Here is a 16,658-nt window from a genome sequence, read left to right on the forward strand (position 1 = left end):
GCTTTAGGCTGCATATTCCTCCTTATGGTTGAATGCTGTGAAAGACTGTTGGCAGCTTTGTACATTTGAGTTTTCGCTCTGCTCCCACTAACTCATAAGGAAGCCATTCCCATTTTGTAAATATTTTTCCATTCTTACATGACCGAAGGGCAGGAGACTGAATCTGGGATTCTGGAACGTTGCATGATTGCAGCTCAAGAGTGACTTCCTTTCCTACTTTCTCCGTTTGCCCATGTGGAGACATTAAACTTCCATCAGGTTGCTCTCAATGTGGCTGAGATTCATGACTTGGGATGTGATAAATCTTGCAAGCATATGTCTTATGCGGTAAAGTGTAATGTTGTTGCCTAATTTAAGCTTCTTTATTGATATTCAACTTTTATGATGAAGTATGTGACTTATATTTACTCATTTTCCCCTCCAGTACTTGCATTTATTGAGCACCTTTAAAAAATCCCAAGGGAATAATCAAAGAGCAGACACCAAGGCAAAGAGATATTTGTATTGGCGACCAAAAACATGGACGGAGGTTGATCTTCAAGGAGGTGAGAAAGATACTGAGTATCTTAGTAAATTTGTTGAAGCTTTATTTATTAGTCACAAGTAAGGCTTTCACTAACACTGCAATGAAGTTACTATGAAATTCCCCACAGTCACCACACTCCGGCGCCTGTTTGGGTCAATGCACCTAACCAACACATCTTTCAGACTGCAGGGGAAACCGGAGCACCCGGAGGAAACCCACGCAGACACGGGGAAAACGTGCAAACTCCACACAGACAGTGACCCAAGCCGGGAATCGAACCCAGGTCCCTGGCGCTGTGAAGCAGCAATGCTAACCACAGTGCTACCGTGAAGGAGCTCTCTCTTGAAAATTAATTCTTTAAGACCATAAGGCCGGCATGGTGGCACAGTGGTTCGCACTGCTGCCTCACAAGCCAGGATCCCGGGTTCACTGTCTGTGTGGAGTTTGCACATTCTCCCCGTGTCTGCAAGGAGTTTCCTCCGGTTGTTCCAGTTTTCTCCCACACTCCAAAAATGTGCAGATTTGGTTGTTTGGCCATGTTAAATTGCCCCTTAATGTCAGGGGGATTAGCAGGGTAATTATGTGGGGTTATGGGATGGGGCCTGGGTGGGATTGTTGTCGGTGCAGGTTTGATGGGAACTTACTGAGGAAATTCCAGAATGTTGGGCTGAGGCAACCAAAGACACATTAGGGATTTGAAGAGTTAATTGGACGTGCCAGACCCAGAGTATGAGGGACAGTTACCTCTGGAAGGAGCTTAGGAAGAGAATAGCGTGGCCATGAAGAGATTTAAACTTGATGAGAATCAGTCACCCATTTAGGTAACTGAAAACAGGGGTGATGGGTGAGAAGGACTTGGTGCACGGCAGGAAATGTGGAGGAGTTGTTCTGGATTTTCGGAAGTTTGGTCGGTGTGCAATGGTAAGGTGGCTAGGAGAGTATTGGCAAATACAAATCCGGTAGTGAGTTTCAGCTGCAGAGACGGGACATGATGGCAATGTTACAGAAGTGAAAGTCGGAAGGCCTTGTGATGGGGACAATATGGAGTCGGGTACTCAGCTTAGGGTTGATCATGGTGCAAAAGGTTGCGAACAGTCTTTTTCAACTCAAGATGGTGACCAAAAAGAAGGATCAATTTAGTGATGAGGTAAGGATTTAGCACTGGGGCTGAAGGTGATGACTTAGGCCTTCGCAATGATTAAGTGAAGGAAATGTGGCTCTGTTAAGATCGGTAGTTGGATAATCAGACTGACAACACAAGCAGCAAGGAGGTTCCAGAATGGTGATGGAGAGACAGAGTTGAGTGCACATGTGGTGGTTGACCCCAAATCTAGGGACAATGTCACCAAGGGCAAGCACTAATATAACAAGGGGTCTTGTTTCCCCCTTGTGAGGAAGTCTCGGACCAGAGGGCATAATTTTAGAGTAAGGGGTCACCCATTTAAGAGATGAGGAGGAATTTCTTCTTTCATAGAGTAGTGAATCTGTGGAATTCTTCACTGCAGAGGGCTGTAGAGGCTGGGTCATTAGGTATGTCCAAGGCTGAGATAAACATATTTTTAATCAGTAAGGGAGTCAAGGGTTATGGAAATCAGGCGTGAAAGTGGAGTTGAGGACTATCATTTCAGATCAGTCATGATCCTATTGAATGGCAGGGCAGACTTGATGGGCCGAATGGCCTACTTCTGCTCCTGCGTCTTATCATAGAATCATAGAATCCTTACAGTGCAGAAGGAGGCCATGCGGCCCATCAAACCTGCACCGACAACAATCCCACCCAGGCCCCATCCCATAACCCCACGTAATTACCCTGCTAATCCCCCTGACATTAAGGGGCAATTTAACATGGCCAAACAACCAAATCTGCACATTTTTGGAGTGTGGGAGAAAACTGGAATACCGGAGGAAACTCCTCGCAGACACGGGGAGAATGTGCAAACTCCACACAGACAGTGAACCCGGGATCCTGGCTTGTGAGGCAGCAGTGCGAACCACTGTGCCACCATGCCGCCCTTATGGTCTTAAAGAATTAATTTTCAAGAGAGAGCTCCTTCACGGTAGCACTGTGGTTAGCATTGCTGCTTCACAGCGCCAGGGACCTGGGTTCGATTCCCGGCTTGGGTCACTGTCTGTGTGGAGTTTGCACGTTTTCCCCGTGTCTGCGTGGGTTTCCTCCGGGTGCTCCGGTTTCCCCTGCAGTCTGAAAGACGTGTTGGTTAGGTGCATTGACCCGAACAGGCGCCGGAGTGTGGTGACTGTGGGGAATTTCATAGTAACTTCATTGCAGTGTTAGTGAAAGCCTTACTTGTGACTAATAAATAAAGCTTCAACAAATTTACCCGTGCCTGAGTCTAACCGGGCCTGAGTCTATTTTTCTTCTTGCCACTAGATGGAGGCAAAAATGTCACCAAGCTGGATCTGCTTTATGTTCCAATTGGCTTCCATCCCACAAAGCCAGCAAACAGCTGACACTTTGTCCAGAATCGTGTGTACATCTGAAACTGGGAATTGTAGCTTGACACAATGATTTAATTTAAAGCTTGTCAAGCCAATATTTACTCTGTAGTATAATCAAGTATTACTCCAACATTCCTTCAGGTTATTCTATTAAAGTCATAAATGTTTCTTGGTAGTGTAACACTGTCAGCACCGGGGGCTGTATATTCAAAGGAAACCTATTCACAGGAACACATGAGCTGCTGTACGATTTCGCATCTGTCACCCATGCAGTTGTCAGTGCAATAGGTGATGGAATGTGCTTGTAAGCGATCATTATGTTATAACTAACAAAATGTATTACTTGTACTTTATTATTTAATGCAGTCAGAATCCTCAGCATTAATGGGACTCTATGTACTTTGGGAGTACAGCAAAAAGACTGGGTAATATGTTAGGAACATAGGATTTAGTAGCAGGAGTAGGCCATTCAGCCTTTCAAGCCTGCTCCACCATTAAATAAGATCAGGGCTGACCTGGTTGTGGTCTCAACTCCACTTTGCCATCTGCACCCCCCACCCCCACCCCTCACCCCAACACTAACCCTTGACCTCTTTCTTGTATATCAAAAAGTTGTCTGACTCTGCCTTGAAGAAATTCACCCGTTTGTAATTTGCAGACTTGTCTTCTGGGAAACTAAATTCTTCTGAACGCTTGCTGCGGAATCTTTGTGACAGAGAGTTAAACTGTCCCCACTGCTTTCTGGGAAAGAGAATTCTACCGTTTGAGGGGAAAGATTTCCCTTCACAACTGTCTCAAACGGCAGATCACATTCTTAAACTGTCCCCTCTAGTTCCAGTTTCTCCCACAAGTGAGAATGTCCTTACAGTGTCTACTCCATTAAATCCCTTCAGGAACATACACATCTCAATCAAATTGCCTCTGATTTTTCTAAACTCCAGTGGGTATAGGGCCAACCTATTCAGCCTTTCTTCATAAGATGAGCCCCTCATCCCAGGAACAATTGTGAGCCATCTCTATTCATTATTGATGGACAATTTTTTATAGACATGGGAGTCAAAGGATATTGGGGGGAGGGGGCAGCAGATGACAAAATGGCATTGAGACCACATTCAGATCAGCCATGATCTTACTGAATGGCGGAGCAGGCTCGAAGAGCTGAATGGCCTAAATTACAAAGGGTTGTGAATGTGATCCAATCCATCACACAAACTAGTCTCCTATCCATTGACTCCATGTACACTTCCTGCCACTTCAGAAAAGCAGCCAGCATAATTAAAGACCCCACGCACCCCGGACATTCTCTCTTCCACCTTCTTCCATTGGGAAAAAGGTACAAAAGTCTGAGGTCACGTACCAACCAACTCAAGGACAGCTTCTTCCCTGCTGCCTTCAGACTTTTGAATGGACCTACCTCGCATTAAGTTGATCTTTCTGTACACCCTACCTGTGACTGTAACACTACATCCTGCACCCTCTCCTTTCCTTCTCCCCTGTGTATTCTATGAACGGTAGGTTTAGTCTGTACAACATGTAAGAAACAATACTTTTCACTGTATTCCAATACATATAACAATAAGAAAATCAAATTAAAAATCAAACCAAATCTCGCTCCCAAGTCCATCTCATCACACTAAACTGAAACATAATATTTAGAATGGATAAAGAAGATGAAATTACACAAGTTCAATGCTGAAAGTACTTGTATTCCACTGTGACATTTTTATGCCACATTTGTCAATGTAAATTCAACATGAAATTTTTAGAATACACCAACTGAATTCCACTGCCGTTCAATTGGCCACACCTATGGTTGGAGGTAATCAGACACTAGAGAGATGCTGTGCAATGCCTGCTTCCCAGGGAACACAATATAAATGGCCAAAATGGGCTCACAATACACAATGTAAACATCGTAAGCTATATACTTATTAACCTGAGTTTTCTCTTCATTAAGTGACACAGTGGCACAGTGGTTAGCACTGCTGCCTCACAGCGCCAGGGACCCAGGTTCAATTCCAGCCTTGGGTCACAGTCCGTGTGGAGTGTGCACTTTCTCTCCATGGCTGCGTGGGTTTCCTCTGGGTCTCTGGTTTCCTCACACAGTCCAAAGACGTGCGGGTTAGGTGGATTGGCCATGCTAAATTGCCCCTTATTGTCAGGGGGATTAGCAGGGCAAATTAGGATTATGGGAATAAGGCCTGGGTGCGTTTGTGGTTGGTACAGACTCGGTGGGCCGAATGGCCTCCTCCTGTACTGTAGGGATTCTATGATTCTGTGACGACAGGAGGCTTGTTTAGGAATTCTATGTGTGAGCAGACCTCAATTTTCAAAATAGAGACTAACAATTTTTGTTTAGGTAAATGTATCAAGGGAATGAAGAAATGACAGGAACTTTGGAGTTGAGGTACAGATCAGACATGATGTAAATAATTGGGAGAACAGGCTCAAGGGGGCTGAATGGCCCATTCCTGATGATATTGCCCCATGGCATTTACTGGCCACGTGAAGCAGTGTCAGTTAATGTGCCTCACTTACACTCCAAGTCCTAAAATGGTCCGTGTTTCCAGTACTACAACATGAAACAACGGCTGCAGAAAGAAAGGCCTTTCCTCAAGTTACCCGCCGTTAATCCAAACATTGAAATATGGCCTGCTCTTGCCTCTAAATTGAATTTTAAAATATTCCTCTTACCATTTAAAAATTATTTTCCATTTCTTCAACTGGTATACCCATGGTGAATGGAGTCAACCTGATGTCTTTTGCATTGTATTGTAAGCAACATCAGCCAGGATGGTTTAGACTCTATTCAATGTTCCTCTAATGGCCCACCAAAGGATCCATAATTTGCTGACATCCAGCCACTTCTGTCAACAGAACATGAAAACCTGCAGCCTATTTATAGCATTGTTTTAAGGCTACATTATAAAAAAACACACACACACGTGCGTACTAATTACAGGTAAACATTGCAATGAGCCCCTAATTAAGAAGAGTTCACTTTTGATTGAGTTGTTACCTTCACAGCAGTCCTGCCACATCCGGAGGTCAATCTGTGGAATTTCCCTGCAGTTGACAAAGCCCTGAGGGTAATTGGCCACTCTGAAGACGTCTGGCTGAACCTGCTGGATGTTGTCTCCATTGTCACACATAACCCGTGCAAGTGAGGCTTGTTTAATCTGAGTTAACTGGGTTGGGGTGAAGACTCCTGGATTTTCATACCAGAATCTGAGCAAATGTAAAAAAAAGTTCCAATTGTCTCAATAGCTCTTGCAACATGAAAAGATAGCTAACATTGTTGCACTGACAAGCTTTTGTCCATAATGGAAGATTCACAGCAATGAAGCATTTGTCTCATTGACAATCAGCTGCTGGTGCTATTAATATGATGAGTAATTTACCCGGACAGATTTAAATCTAATATATTAATCCCATCCATAGAATAGAACAATGGAATCCATACAATGCAGAAAGAGGCCATTCGGCCCAGCGAGTCTGCACCGACTCTCTGAACAAGCATCTTTCCCAGGCCCATTCCCCCACCCTATACCCCTTAACCCCATGCGTTTACCATGGCTAATCCACCTAACCTACACAAATGTGGACACTAGGAGGCAATTTACCGTGGCCAACCCACTTGACCTGTACATCTTTGGACATCGATGGCCTAAACTCATCCAGATGAAAGGTCACATCCTGTTTACTGTAACACTAAATGGCCCAGTTAAGACCTGTAATTTGCTGGTGTCAGTGCACATCCAACCACGTTGTTAAATGGTCTGTCAACTTGGACTCTTACAGAACGTAAAAACCTTCAACTTCAACTTTTCACAACAGCCCTAAGAGTTCTTTAAGTGATAACCCTACAATTCACCACTGACTACCCTTAGGAAGGTGGCTTATCAGCTGAAAAAAACTTTGGGACGTGTTGAGGTTGTGAAAGTGTTGTATGAATACACGTCTCCCTTGAATAGACTATGCAGTGCAACACAGTCACAGAAGCAGAAACATCTCTCTTTCCTCTGCTCCCTGCAAAACAAGTAACAGATGCACAGAGTTCCTCAGCACTCTTGCGTAAATGTGCTCGATCAGCATCTCATAGTAATTGTGCAAGTGAATACAGAGCCAGATTTGGACATGATTCTCATAATGTCCATGTCAAAGAATTCAATAAAAATCATTAAATAAAAACAAATGGGTACAGAGTCAGAGAGACAGGGATTGGGAATGAGATTAGGGAGAACATGGGAATAGAAATTGTAAATGTGGTGCCAGAAATTAAGTTTGTTTAAAATATTTAATTCTCTGTGGAAAAGAGGTAATACTGTTAATGTAAATAGTGGAAAAACAGATGCTGGATGGATGAGCTACTATGGACTGAATAGCATTTGTTATCTGCATTTAGCTTATGGTTAACTCTCATTGTTCAGAATAAACATTTGAATGAGATATTGGAGGGCGACCAGCAGCTGTACAATAATATCCTACTATACACTTCCATGCCTCATTTAAAATTTGCGAGGAAGCCATCCTGTGAAATTTGTGAGCCAGTTTTATAATGCTTTGCAATGATTTCAGGATGCATCAATAGATTTCACATGACTTCAGATGTATTGGAACATCACAAACTTTGAGAAACGCCTGGAATTCCTCAGTTTCTTCTGACTATTTCTTTCTTTTCCCCCACTTGTGTAAAATAATCCCATATGATCTCATATTTTTGAAACTTGCTTTTTGATCCCTTCAACATCTTTATACAAACATAACAATAGGCACTGCAAATAGACAAAATATAAAAAATGCAAAATGTACCAGACAGACTGAAGAAGCATAGCTTAACTGGAATTGACAGACAAGTATGTTAAATGGTGCTCAGGTTTCCATGGTCTCAGAACTGTCTACTTGACACTTGTACAAAAACAGATCCAGTGGTAAGAAAAATTCATCTGAAAGTAGCTGGGTAGCAAACACATGTACATCATATCCTTTTATCAATGGGTCAGATAACACATGGTCTGGATATTTACCTGTCTCCATCTCTCAATCTACGAAACTGAGTACTAAGCAGGCATAGTAGCACCGGTCCCACTCTTGTGCCAGGTATCAAATCTTCCACCATCAGCGCAGGCCAAAGGTCTATACTCCGCGGAGAGCCGTACAACCTATGACAGTAGCAAGGTTAGCTATTGGTAAGATAAATAAAGACTTGTGCTGCACAGTTGGTATGACTTATGTGCAAACCAAGCTGAGAAAATCACCAATAAAGGGTCAAGTCATCCGAAGACCAGGTGAATTCTTAAAGTTGCTACTTTTTGTTGTAGTTTCTACTGTTCTAACACATTCTCCCTCCTTTCAGTTCTGACGAAGAGTCTACGGACTCAAAATATTAACTCTATTTCTCCCCTGATAGATGCGGGCAGACCTGCAGAGTTTTTCCCGAAGTCCTCTGTTTTAATTTCAGGTTCCTGCATACGCAGTATTTTGCTTATTTTATCTAAATTTCTACAAGTGACTGATGTCTGTTTTCACCCTACATAACTGCTACAGGTCATAATAAAAACAGAAGACGCTGGAAATATTTGGTTCCAAACAAGAATCATTTTGGACTCAGAACGTTAACTCGGTTTCTCTCTCTATGGATGCTGCCAGACCAGCTGAGATTTTCCAGCATTTTCTGCTTCTATTGCAGATTTCCAGCATCCACATTATTTTGGTTTTCGTTTATTAGAAACCCTACAGTGCAGAAGGAGGCCATTCGGCCCATCAAGTCTGCACCGACCAAAATCCCACCTGGGCCCTATTCCCATAAACCCACATACTTACCCTGCTAATCCCCCTGACGCTAGGGTCAACTTAGCATGGCCAATCAACCTAACCTGCACATCTTTGGAGTGTGGGAGGAAACCGGAGCACCCGGAGGAAACCCATGCAGACACGGGGAGAATGTGCAAACTCCCCGCAGACAGTGACCCGAGGTCGGAATTGAACCTGGGTTCCTGGCACTGTGAGGCAGCAGTGCGAACCACTGTGCCACCCTTGGCGTAAGTTGTGCAGCTGTTTATCCCACATCGAGGATTTCATTTTATATTTTTCTGTCAGATGAATCCAGGTATTTCAATGGAAAATAATATCTTCACAACTAAATGTCATCTTGCCATGCTTTCTCTATCCTCTCTGACCCCAATGATCAGCAAAAGGTTCTAGCTTCATCCCCCAATGGCCCAACTTAATGACTTTTAAAAACCAGAATACTGCGTGAGGATGCTGAAAATCTGAAATAAAAACAGAAATGTCAGCAATATTCAGCAGGCCAGGCAGCATCTGTAGTGAGAAACAGAGCTAACATTTCAGGCCAATGATTCCTCAGCAGAATTTGAGCTTCGGTAAAGCATCTCTCTCTTTCCAGGAAAATTCTAACAGTTCCAAACGAAAGTGGCAACCGCCCCTATTTACGTCATTAGGGCCCTGTTGAGCCGGTCACATAATTAGGGTTAATTAGATAATATTACCACCCTTTTGATGTGTTAACCATTCTATTAACTCTAGGCAAATCAAATTAAAATGAACCCCATTAAGTGTATGAATGGTTAGTTTCAGCTCCAAAGAAGAACCAACCAATCACCTGTCTTCTCTTTATTGATAAGCTCAGACTTGTGGAGAAATCTGATTAAGGAGAAAATAGAATTTGTCTTTAAAGAGGCAGGTCAAAAAGTAAAAAAAATCTTCCTCAATAATCGCCAAACCTGTAAACATCCTAAGAACTGTCAAGTTCTCTATCATCACTCTCCTGCATTCTCTGGCCATAATTCAATCCTTGAATACAACTTCAACATGACTAAAACTTGGTTTGCAACTTTTGCCACTCTCAGGAATTTGAGAGACTTGTGGGTCTGGGAGGGGTAACACAATGAAGATGGGGGGCAGCATGATGGCACAGTGGTTAGCACTGCTGCCTTACAACTCCAGGAGCTTGGGTTCGATTCCTGGCTTGGGCCACTGTCTGTGTGGAGTTTGCACATTCTCCCTGTTTTCTCCAGGTGCTCTGGTTTCCTCCCACAGTCCAAAGGTGTGCAGGTTAGGTTGATTGGCCATGCTAAATCACCCCTTAATGTCCCGGCTTGTGGATGTTAGGTGGATTAGCAGGGTAAATATGTGGGGTTTCAGTGGGATTGTGGTTGGTGCAGACCCAATGGGCCGAATGGCCTCCTTCTGCACTGTAGGGATTCTATGGGTCTATGATTCTAAATGAAGATCAAGTTATATTATGATGGTATAGAACACCTGTTCTTTTCTGCGCAGTGATTTTCTCTGAAGCAGAGTCATACGGACCTGCTCGACCTATCCAGTATTCTCTGTGTTTAGTTTAGATTTCCAGCATCTGCAGCATTTTGCTTTAAAATTGGTTAGCTTGGGACTAGCATAAATTATGACCAAAAGACCAGATGAATGAGCTTCTTCTGAAAATTGCTTTTTCACTGTTGTACTTAGTTGAAAGATTGGAACTGGTTTGGACAGTGAAGCTCAAATTCCTCATCATCATTGCTCAGTGGCAAAATACTGCCGATAATTTTCTTCAGTTGAGTGATTCCACCCCGTGTCACTATAAGATAAGCCTGATGGGAAATGGAAAGGGAGAGGGTGGCACAGTGGTTAGCACTGCTGCCTCACAGCGCCAGGGACCCGGGTTCAATTCCCAGCTTGGGTGACTGTCTGTGCGGAGTCGACCTGTTCTCCCCGTGTCTGCGTGGGTTTCCTCCGGGTGCTCCGGTTTCCTCCCACAGTCTGAAAGACGTGCTGGTTGGGTGCATTGGCCTTGCTAAATTCTTCCTCAGTGCACCTGAACAGGCGCCAGAGTGTGGCAAGTAGGGGATTTTCACAGTAACTTTATTGCAGTGTTAATGTAAGCCTACCTGTGACACTAATAAATAAATTTAAAGAGAAAGTTGTGAGGTATCTTGTTTGGGTAGTAATATAGAAATGAAGAACTCCAAATTATATATAGGATAATGCCATATCTGATCTTAGTGCTGTTGACAGCACCCAAAGGGAAAATCAAATGAACATGTTTTTGTTTATTTTAGTCGAATTAGGGACTAGCCCCACAAATTACGTTAGAAGAGGTGTACTTGTGTATTTTATTGTTCTGCTTACCTTTCTAGCTTTTTGCGAATCTCTGGATTTTTGATCTCATTTTTCAAATCTTCAAAGTCCTGAGCAGTTGTGAGGTTGCAGAAAACCCTGTAGTCATTGTACGGAGGTATTCCGTGATCACGGCCACGTTGGATATTCATTGCTGCTAAATCCAGGGAGACAGCGTGCACCATGGAAAACAACTTCTCTGTGAGCTCCAAGTTCAACAGCTCAGTCGGCACCCTCATTTTCCCAGGGACAGCAAAAAGGCCCCGGAGGAGCGGGTCGATGCCGCCCTCCTGGATGAGCCTGAATGGCGAGAAGAAGGCTTTGTGCAATGGGAGGTGGCCCTCCAGAATTGGCTGGAAGGATTCATTCAGCCGGTACAGAATTGGGTTGATGAGCGTGTGACCGAAGCGAAAAGCCGCGGTGGCAAAAGCATTGACAATGCCTGCGTTGAGATTTGGATTATAGCCCTTGTAGTCACCTAGCACTTTCATACCGACATCCCCCAGGATTTTGGATAACCAGTGTGAATATGTGATGTGCTGCATTTGTGCGGCGACTATTTTGCGCGCTTCGTGATAGATGGTATCGCCATCCCAGTGTGGGTTGAGTTTCAGTAGCTCTGTCGCAATTCGGTTGTGTTCACGGAACCACAGGGTGTGTATGGCTGTCAATGCAATGTGCTCATTGGATCTGTGATCACCAGCCAGGAAGCATGGAATAGGGCTCTCATTGGTGTCCCTCATGCACTCTGTGGGTGGGCCTGTTGCAAAAGGCAACAAATGTTTGCCAGATTTGGGTACAACCTGACCGGCCTTTAATAGACCCCGTTGGTTGGTTAGGTCCCTCAACTCCTGCGCCTCATGCTCCGTACTTCCATAAACGTTGGACGCATCGATGTAGGATGTCAAGTGATTAATCTGTTCTCTTGGGTAGACAGAATTCATTAACAAGGAGGTCATTCCGCTCCCGCACACGGGACTGGAGCGCACAAAGAACATACACCGGCCATTCCTCACACGAGGATCGTCGTCTGGGATCAAAATGGGAAAGCATGGGGGATCATTGGTGCAGAACTTGTTGCATGGTTCTCCATCGGAAAAACGAGACATACTCAGTGCAGCCACTGTTAAATCCAAGTCGTGGTCAAGAAATTGGCCCCACTGCATGACTAGGTGTGTGTATTGGTCATCAGGAGTGATTGTTTCAGTACCAATCACTGTGGTGGAGACCAGGCGGGGCAATGGAAGAGGCTGCCTACTGTCCTCCGTGTTCAGATTGGAGCCCCTGGGAAGGTTAAATCCATTTTCGTACACAGGTTTTAGAAGTCTTTCAAAAGCAGTGAGCGATGCTCCCCACATCGGATGCTGCAGGTTGTTACAAGTACCATCGTGCGTTCTATACTTTTGGTGAAAACAAATGTCTATACAATCAGGGGAACGTCTGTGAGTAGTGCATCCCGAAATGTTAGCAATCATGTTAAGATATCTGGGAGAAACCAGATCATTATAGCGATAACCTAAAAAAATGAAGCGTCAAATCAAACAAAATCAGAACCAAATGTAATAACTTATCACAAGCAGTGTTTTAAATGAATTTAGGTACATGGAATTCTCGCAAATTCTGTACCCTCTTTTCCTTCACCCCTATGTACTCTATGAATGGTAGGCTTTGTCTGTATAAAAGAACGAAGAACAAAGAAAATTACAGCACAGGAACAGGCCCTTCGGCCCTCCAAGCCTGCACCGACCATGTTGCCCGACTGAACTAAAACCCCCTACTCTTCCATGTCCCTGTATAGCACACAAGAGACAGTACTTTTCACTGTATACCAATACAGTGACAATAATAAATCAAATCAACATGGAATGGAATTTTACCTTCACCTGCCAGTGGATTTGTAGGTGGGAGAGTGTGTGTAACATTTCTCCCAGCACCTTCCCACTGAGTTCCCGCTTATCCTGACCTCTCTGCAATTTTATGCTTGCACAGGCAAGGCCAGTCTGCCCACCCTTGGCCCTACTGAGGCTCTTAAGTGTTCAACTCCATCAGCAGTCTCCCTTAAACATTGGGTGCTCTGCCATTCCCGCCTTCTCCTCCCAGTCCCTGCAGATCCTCCCACCCACATCAGCCTCGTCGCCAACACCTACCCCACCCCCAGAAACCCTGTCATCCTCAAAATCTGGCCATGGTTGGAGGTATAACACTTCCGCGGTTCTTTCACTCAAGCTTCTACTGCTTCATTTTAAACAGGAGATAGACCGATTGGGTTTTGTATATTGTTTGTTCTTTTGATAGTTTTGAAGTACATTTTCTGGAAAACAAACGTGTACTCGGATGCTGCAGGATGTATGTTGGAGAGGTGATTAACCAAGATCAGAAGAAATAGCTTTGATTGCTTGGACCAAATTTCATCACTGTTATAGATTAGATAGATAATTGTTGCTATAAGCAACTGTGCAAAAAAGAGGATCGTTATTTGTTTATGTGGCTATTCATGTGGATATTCAGAATTTCCCTTAACCATTAATGCCAATATGTGATATGCGGTTACACTGTGCAAACACAACGATAGAAAATAAAGCTAATTCAGCACATAAAGCATACACCATCTACAGATTTTATACAACACGCATTTATTGATCATTCTGAACGTATTTTAATTTGCAGGGTGGGTAAGTACTGGTAAATTTTCAGGAAAATAAACTTCCTGGTCTCAAAAGATAGTTGAGTGAGAGACAGATTTGTTCTCTGGAGTTGTTGAAGGTACGGGAGTGTGATCTGTGAGGTGGGTGTTACAATAGTACAGAATAGAGAATGTCCAGGAATTGGTTTTGACACTACTATTCTTTTAGATTTACCTATTCTGTGTAGATTGCTGGATCAGGGGATTAAGAAACACAGGAAAACTGGCAAAACTGGGGCTCCTTTATCTTGAAAGAAGGCGGCTGAAAGGGGACATCAGGATGCAGACAAGGCTATATCTAATATAGGTGAGTTCACTACTTCAAGGTAAACTGAGACAGATTTCAAAAGCATATGTTAGAACTGCAAGAGATCCATTTCGATAAACAGACAGGAAGAGATCAATGTTTAGAACATGGAGCTAATGAAGGTTTGATCCATTCAAGATGCCCTGAACTGGCTAAGTGCTTTCTTCCCCAATGGATGAATTAAGATAGGTCAACTTGTCTTTCTCACCTCCACTTATCTTATTTTACACACCCAGTACCGCACTTGCCTGTGTTTTATTTTGACTACATCTAAGCTCTATGTTCTCAGTTTCATAGGTTTAACCATTGTTATTCCTGTGTACCTATCCTAAACTGTTTACCACTGTTCTGCTTAGCACACAACGTCCTCCTTTGGTTGAAATATTGTGAAATATTAGTATCATTTAACAAGGACCTGGGAGCTGACAGGTGACAAATGCAGTTCAATATATAAATGATTAATATAGAAGCAGGAAACCAAAAGAGGAGTTAAAAATCAAATCAAAATACAGAGGATGTCAGAGATCTGAAATCCAAACAGAACCTCAGCAGGTCTGGCAGCATCTGTGGAGAGGGGAGTGGAGTTAACGTTCGGCTTTGAAGAATCATATCGGACTTAAAGTGTTAACTCTGCTTGTCTCTCCACAGATGCTGCCAGACCTGCTGAGCTTTTCCAGCAGTTCTGTTTTTCAACCAAAGGAGGACGTTGTGTGCTAAGCAGAACAGTGGTAAACAGTTTAGGATAGGTACACAGGAATAACAATGGTTAAACCTATGAAACTGAGAACATAGAGCTTAGATGTAGTCAAAATAAAACACAGGCAAGTGCGATACTGGGTGTGTAAAAAGAAGAGTCTGTACTGTTGCTGCATAAGAGCAGAGGTCAGATTTGATTCGATTTATTATTGTCACATGTATTGGTATACAGTGAAAAATATTGTTTATTGTGTGCTAGACAAAGCATACCGTTCATAGAGTACATAAGGGAGAAGGAAAGGAGAGGGTGCAGAATGTAGTGTTATAATCATAGCTAGGGTGTAGAGAAAGATCAACTAAATAATATAAGGTAGGTCCATTCAAAATCTGATGGCAGCAGGGAAGAAGCTGTTCTTGAGTTGGTTGGTATGTGATCTCAGACTTTTGCATCTTTTTCCCGACGGAAGAAGGTGGAAGAGAGAATGTCTCGGGTGTGTGGGGTCCTTGATTATGCTGGCTGCTTTGCCGAGGCAGTGGGAAGTGTAGACGGAGTCAATGGATGGGAGATGGAGTAATGAGTGCAGTCCTGGTCACCAAACCATAGGAAGACTACTTTTGGCTTTTGGAAGGTATAGAGGTGAGCGAGTGAAATGGTTCCAACAGTTAATAAAGGAGGTCGGGCTTATTTTATTTAAAATGAATCAAACACTAAAGTAGACTTGAGTTTTCAGTAAAGCTGATTCAGCCAAATTGCTCACCGCTGCAGTCGGTACAAGTTACAAGAGACAGAAATATTAAAAATAAGTTGTTAAGAGTTATAAGGCAGAGTATCATCCAAAAGGGTAATAACATTATAGAACAGATTGTTCGGAATGCTTTCAAAGTATAATGCACTTAAAAAGATAATTAGATAGGAAGGAAACAATCAAAAGGCGTGGTGAAACAGCAGGAAGTGGAAGAATTTGCTGGGCCTACTATCTTCATTTGAATTCTAAAGCCTTTCTTTTCTCTGTTGTGTTCAATATCAGACATGTTCAATTTTAGCTTTTTCATTTGCATCTTTTCCGTGGCTTTTTACTGCCTTATTTAACAACCACCATACCCTTTTCTTCTTTTGATGCTTCTTTGCCACATTGAGGTGGCCTTTGCAAAATTATCATTTAGTTTCAATCCTTTCAATTTTTTCTGAAAACATTGTCACATCCTTTTACAGATACACCATAGAAAGCGTTCTTTCTGGTTGTATCACAGCTTGGTATGGCTCCTGTTCTGCCCAAGGCCGCAAGAAACTACAAAAGGTCATGAATGTAGTCCAATCCATCACGCAAACCAACCTCCCATCCATTGACTCTGTCTACACCTCCCGCTGCCTCGGAAAAGCAGCCAGCATAATTAAGGACCCCAGGCACCCCGGACATTCTCTCTTCCACCTTCTTCCATGGGAAAGAAGGTACATAAGTCTGAGGTCACGTACCAACTGACTCAAGAACAGCTTCTTCCCTGCTGTCATCAGACTTTTGAATGGACCTACCTTGCACTCAGTTGATCTTTCTCTACACCCCTGGCTATGACTGTAACACTACATTCTGCACTCTCTCCTTTCCTTCTCTATGAATGGTATGCTTTGGCTGTGTAGCACGCGAGAAACAATACTTTTCACTGTATACCAATAAATGTGACAATAATAAATCAAATCAAATCAAATCCTTTCCACCTATTTACACTGTTGAGGTACAGATTTGTCAGTCTCATGACCTGTTCCCTGTCTCCCTTCTTCATTTTGTTCAGTCCTATTAAGGATATCTCTTAGCTTCAGGTTACAACTGATGGTCTAAAAATATGACCTTTGC

The 16,658-nt window shown here is 43.2% G+C and overlaps 1 protein-coding gene across 7 annotated transcripts in view; it reads right to left on the reverse strand.

Moving 5' to 3' along the window:
• LOC144508555 (peroxidasin homolog) overlaps positions 1-16,658 on the reverse strand; it is a 184,172-nt gene that overhangs the window by 22,343 nt on the left and 145,171 nt on the right. For all 7 annotated transcript variants that reach the window (XM_078236611.1, XM_078236610.1, XM_078236615.1 and 4 more), the window contains 3 exons: positions 11,135-12,638; positions 8,011-8,145; positions 6,003-6,211 (listed from right to left, as the gene is read on the reverse strand). In XM_078236611.1, the coding sequence (XP_078092737.1) occupies positions 6,003-6,211; positions 8,011-8,145; positions 11,135-12,638 (1,848 nt within the window). The remainder of the gene's footprint in view (positions 1-6,002; positions 6,212-8,010; positions 8,146-11,134; positions 12,639-16,658) is intronic.

This window comes from Mustelus asterias, chromosome 20 (assembly GCF_964213995.1).
Source record: "Mustelus asterias chromosome 20, sMusAst1.hap1.1, whole genome shotgun sequence".
In the NCBI taxonomy this organism is placed as follows: Eukaryota; Metazoa; Chordata; class Chondrichthyes; order Carcharhiniformes; family Triakidae; genus Mustelus; species Mustelus asterias.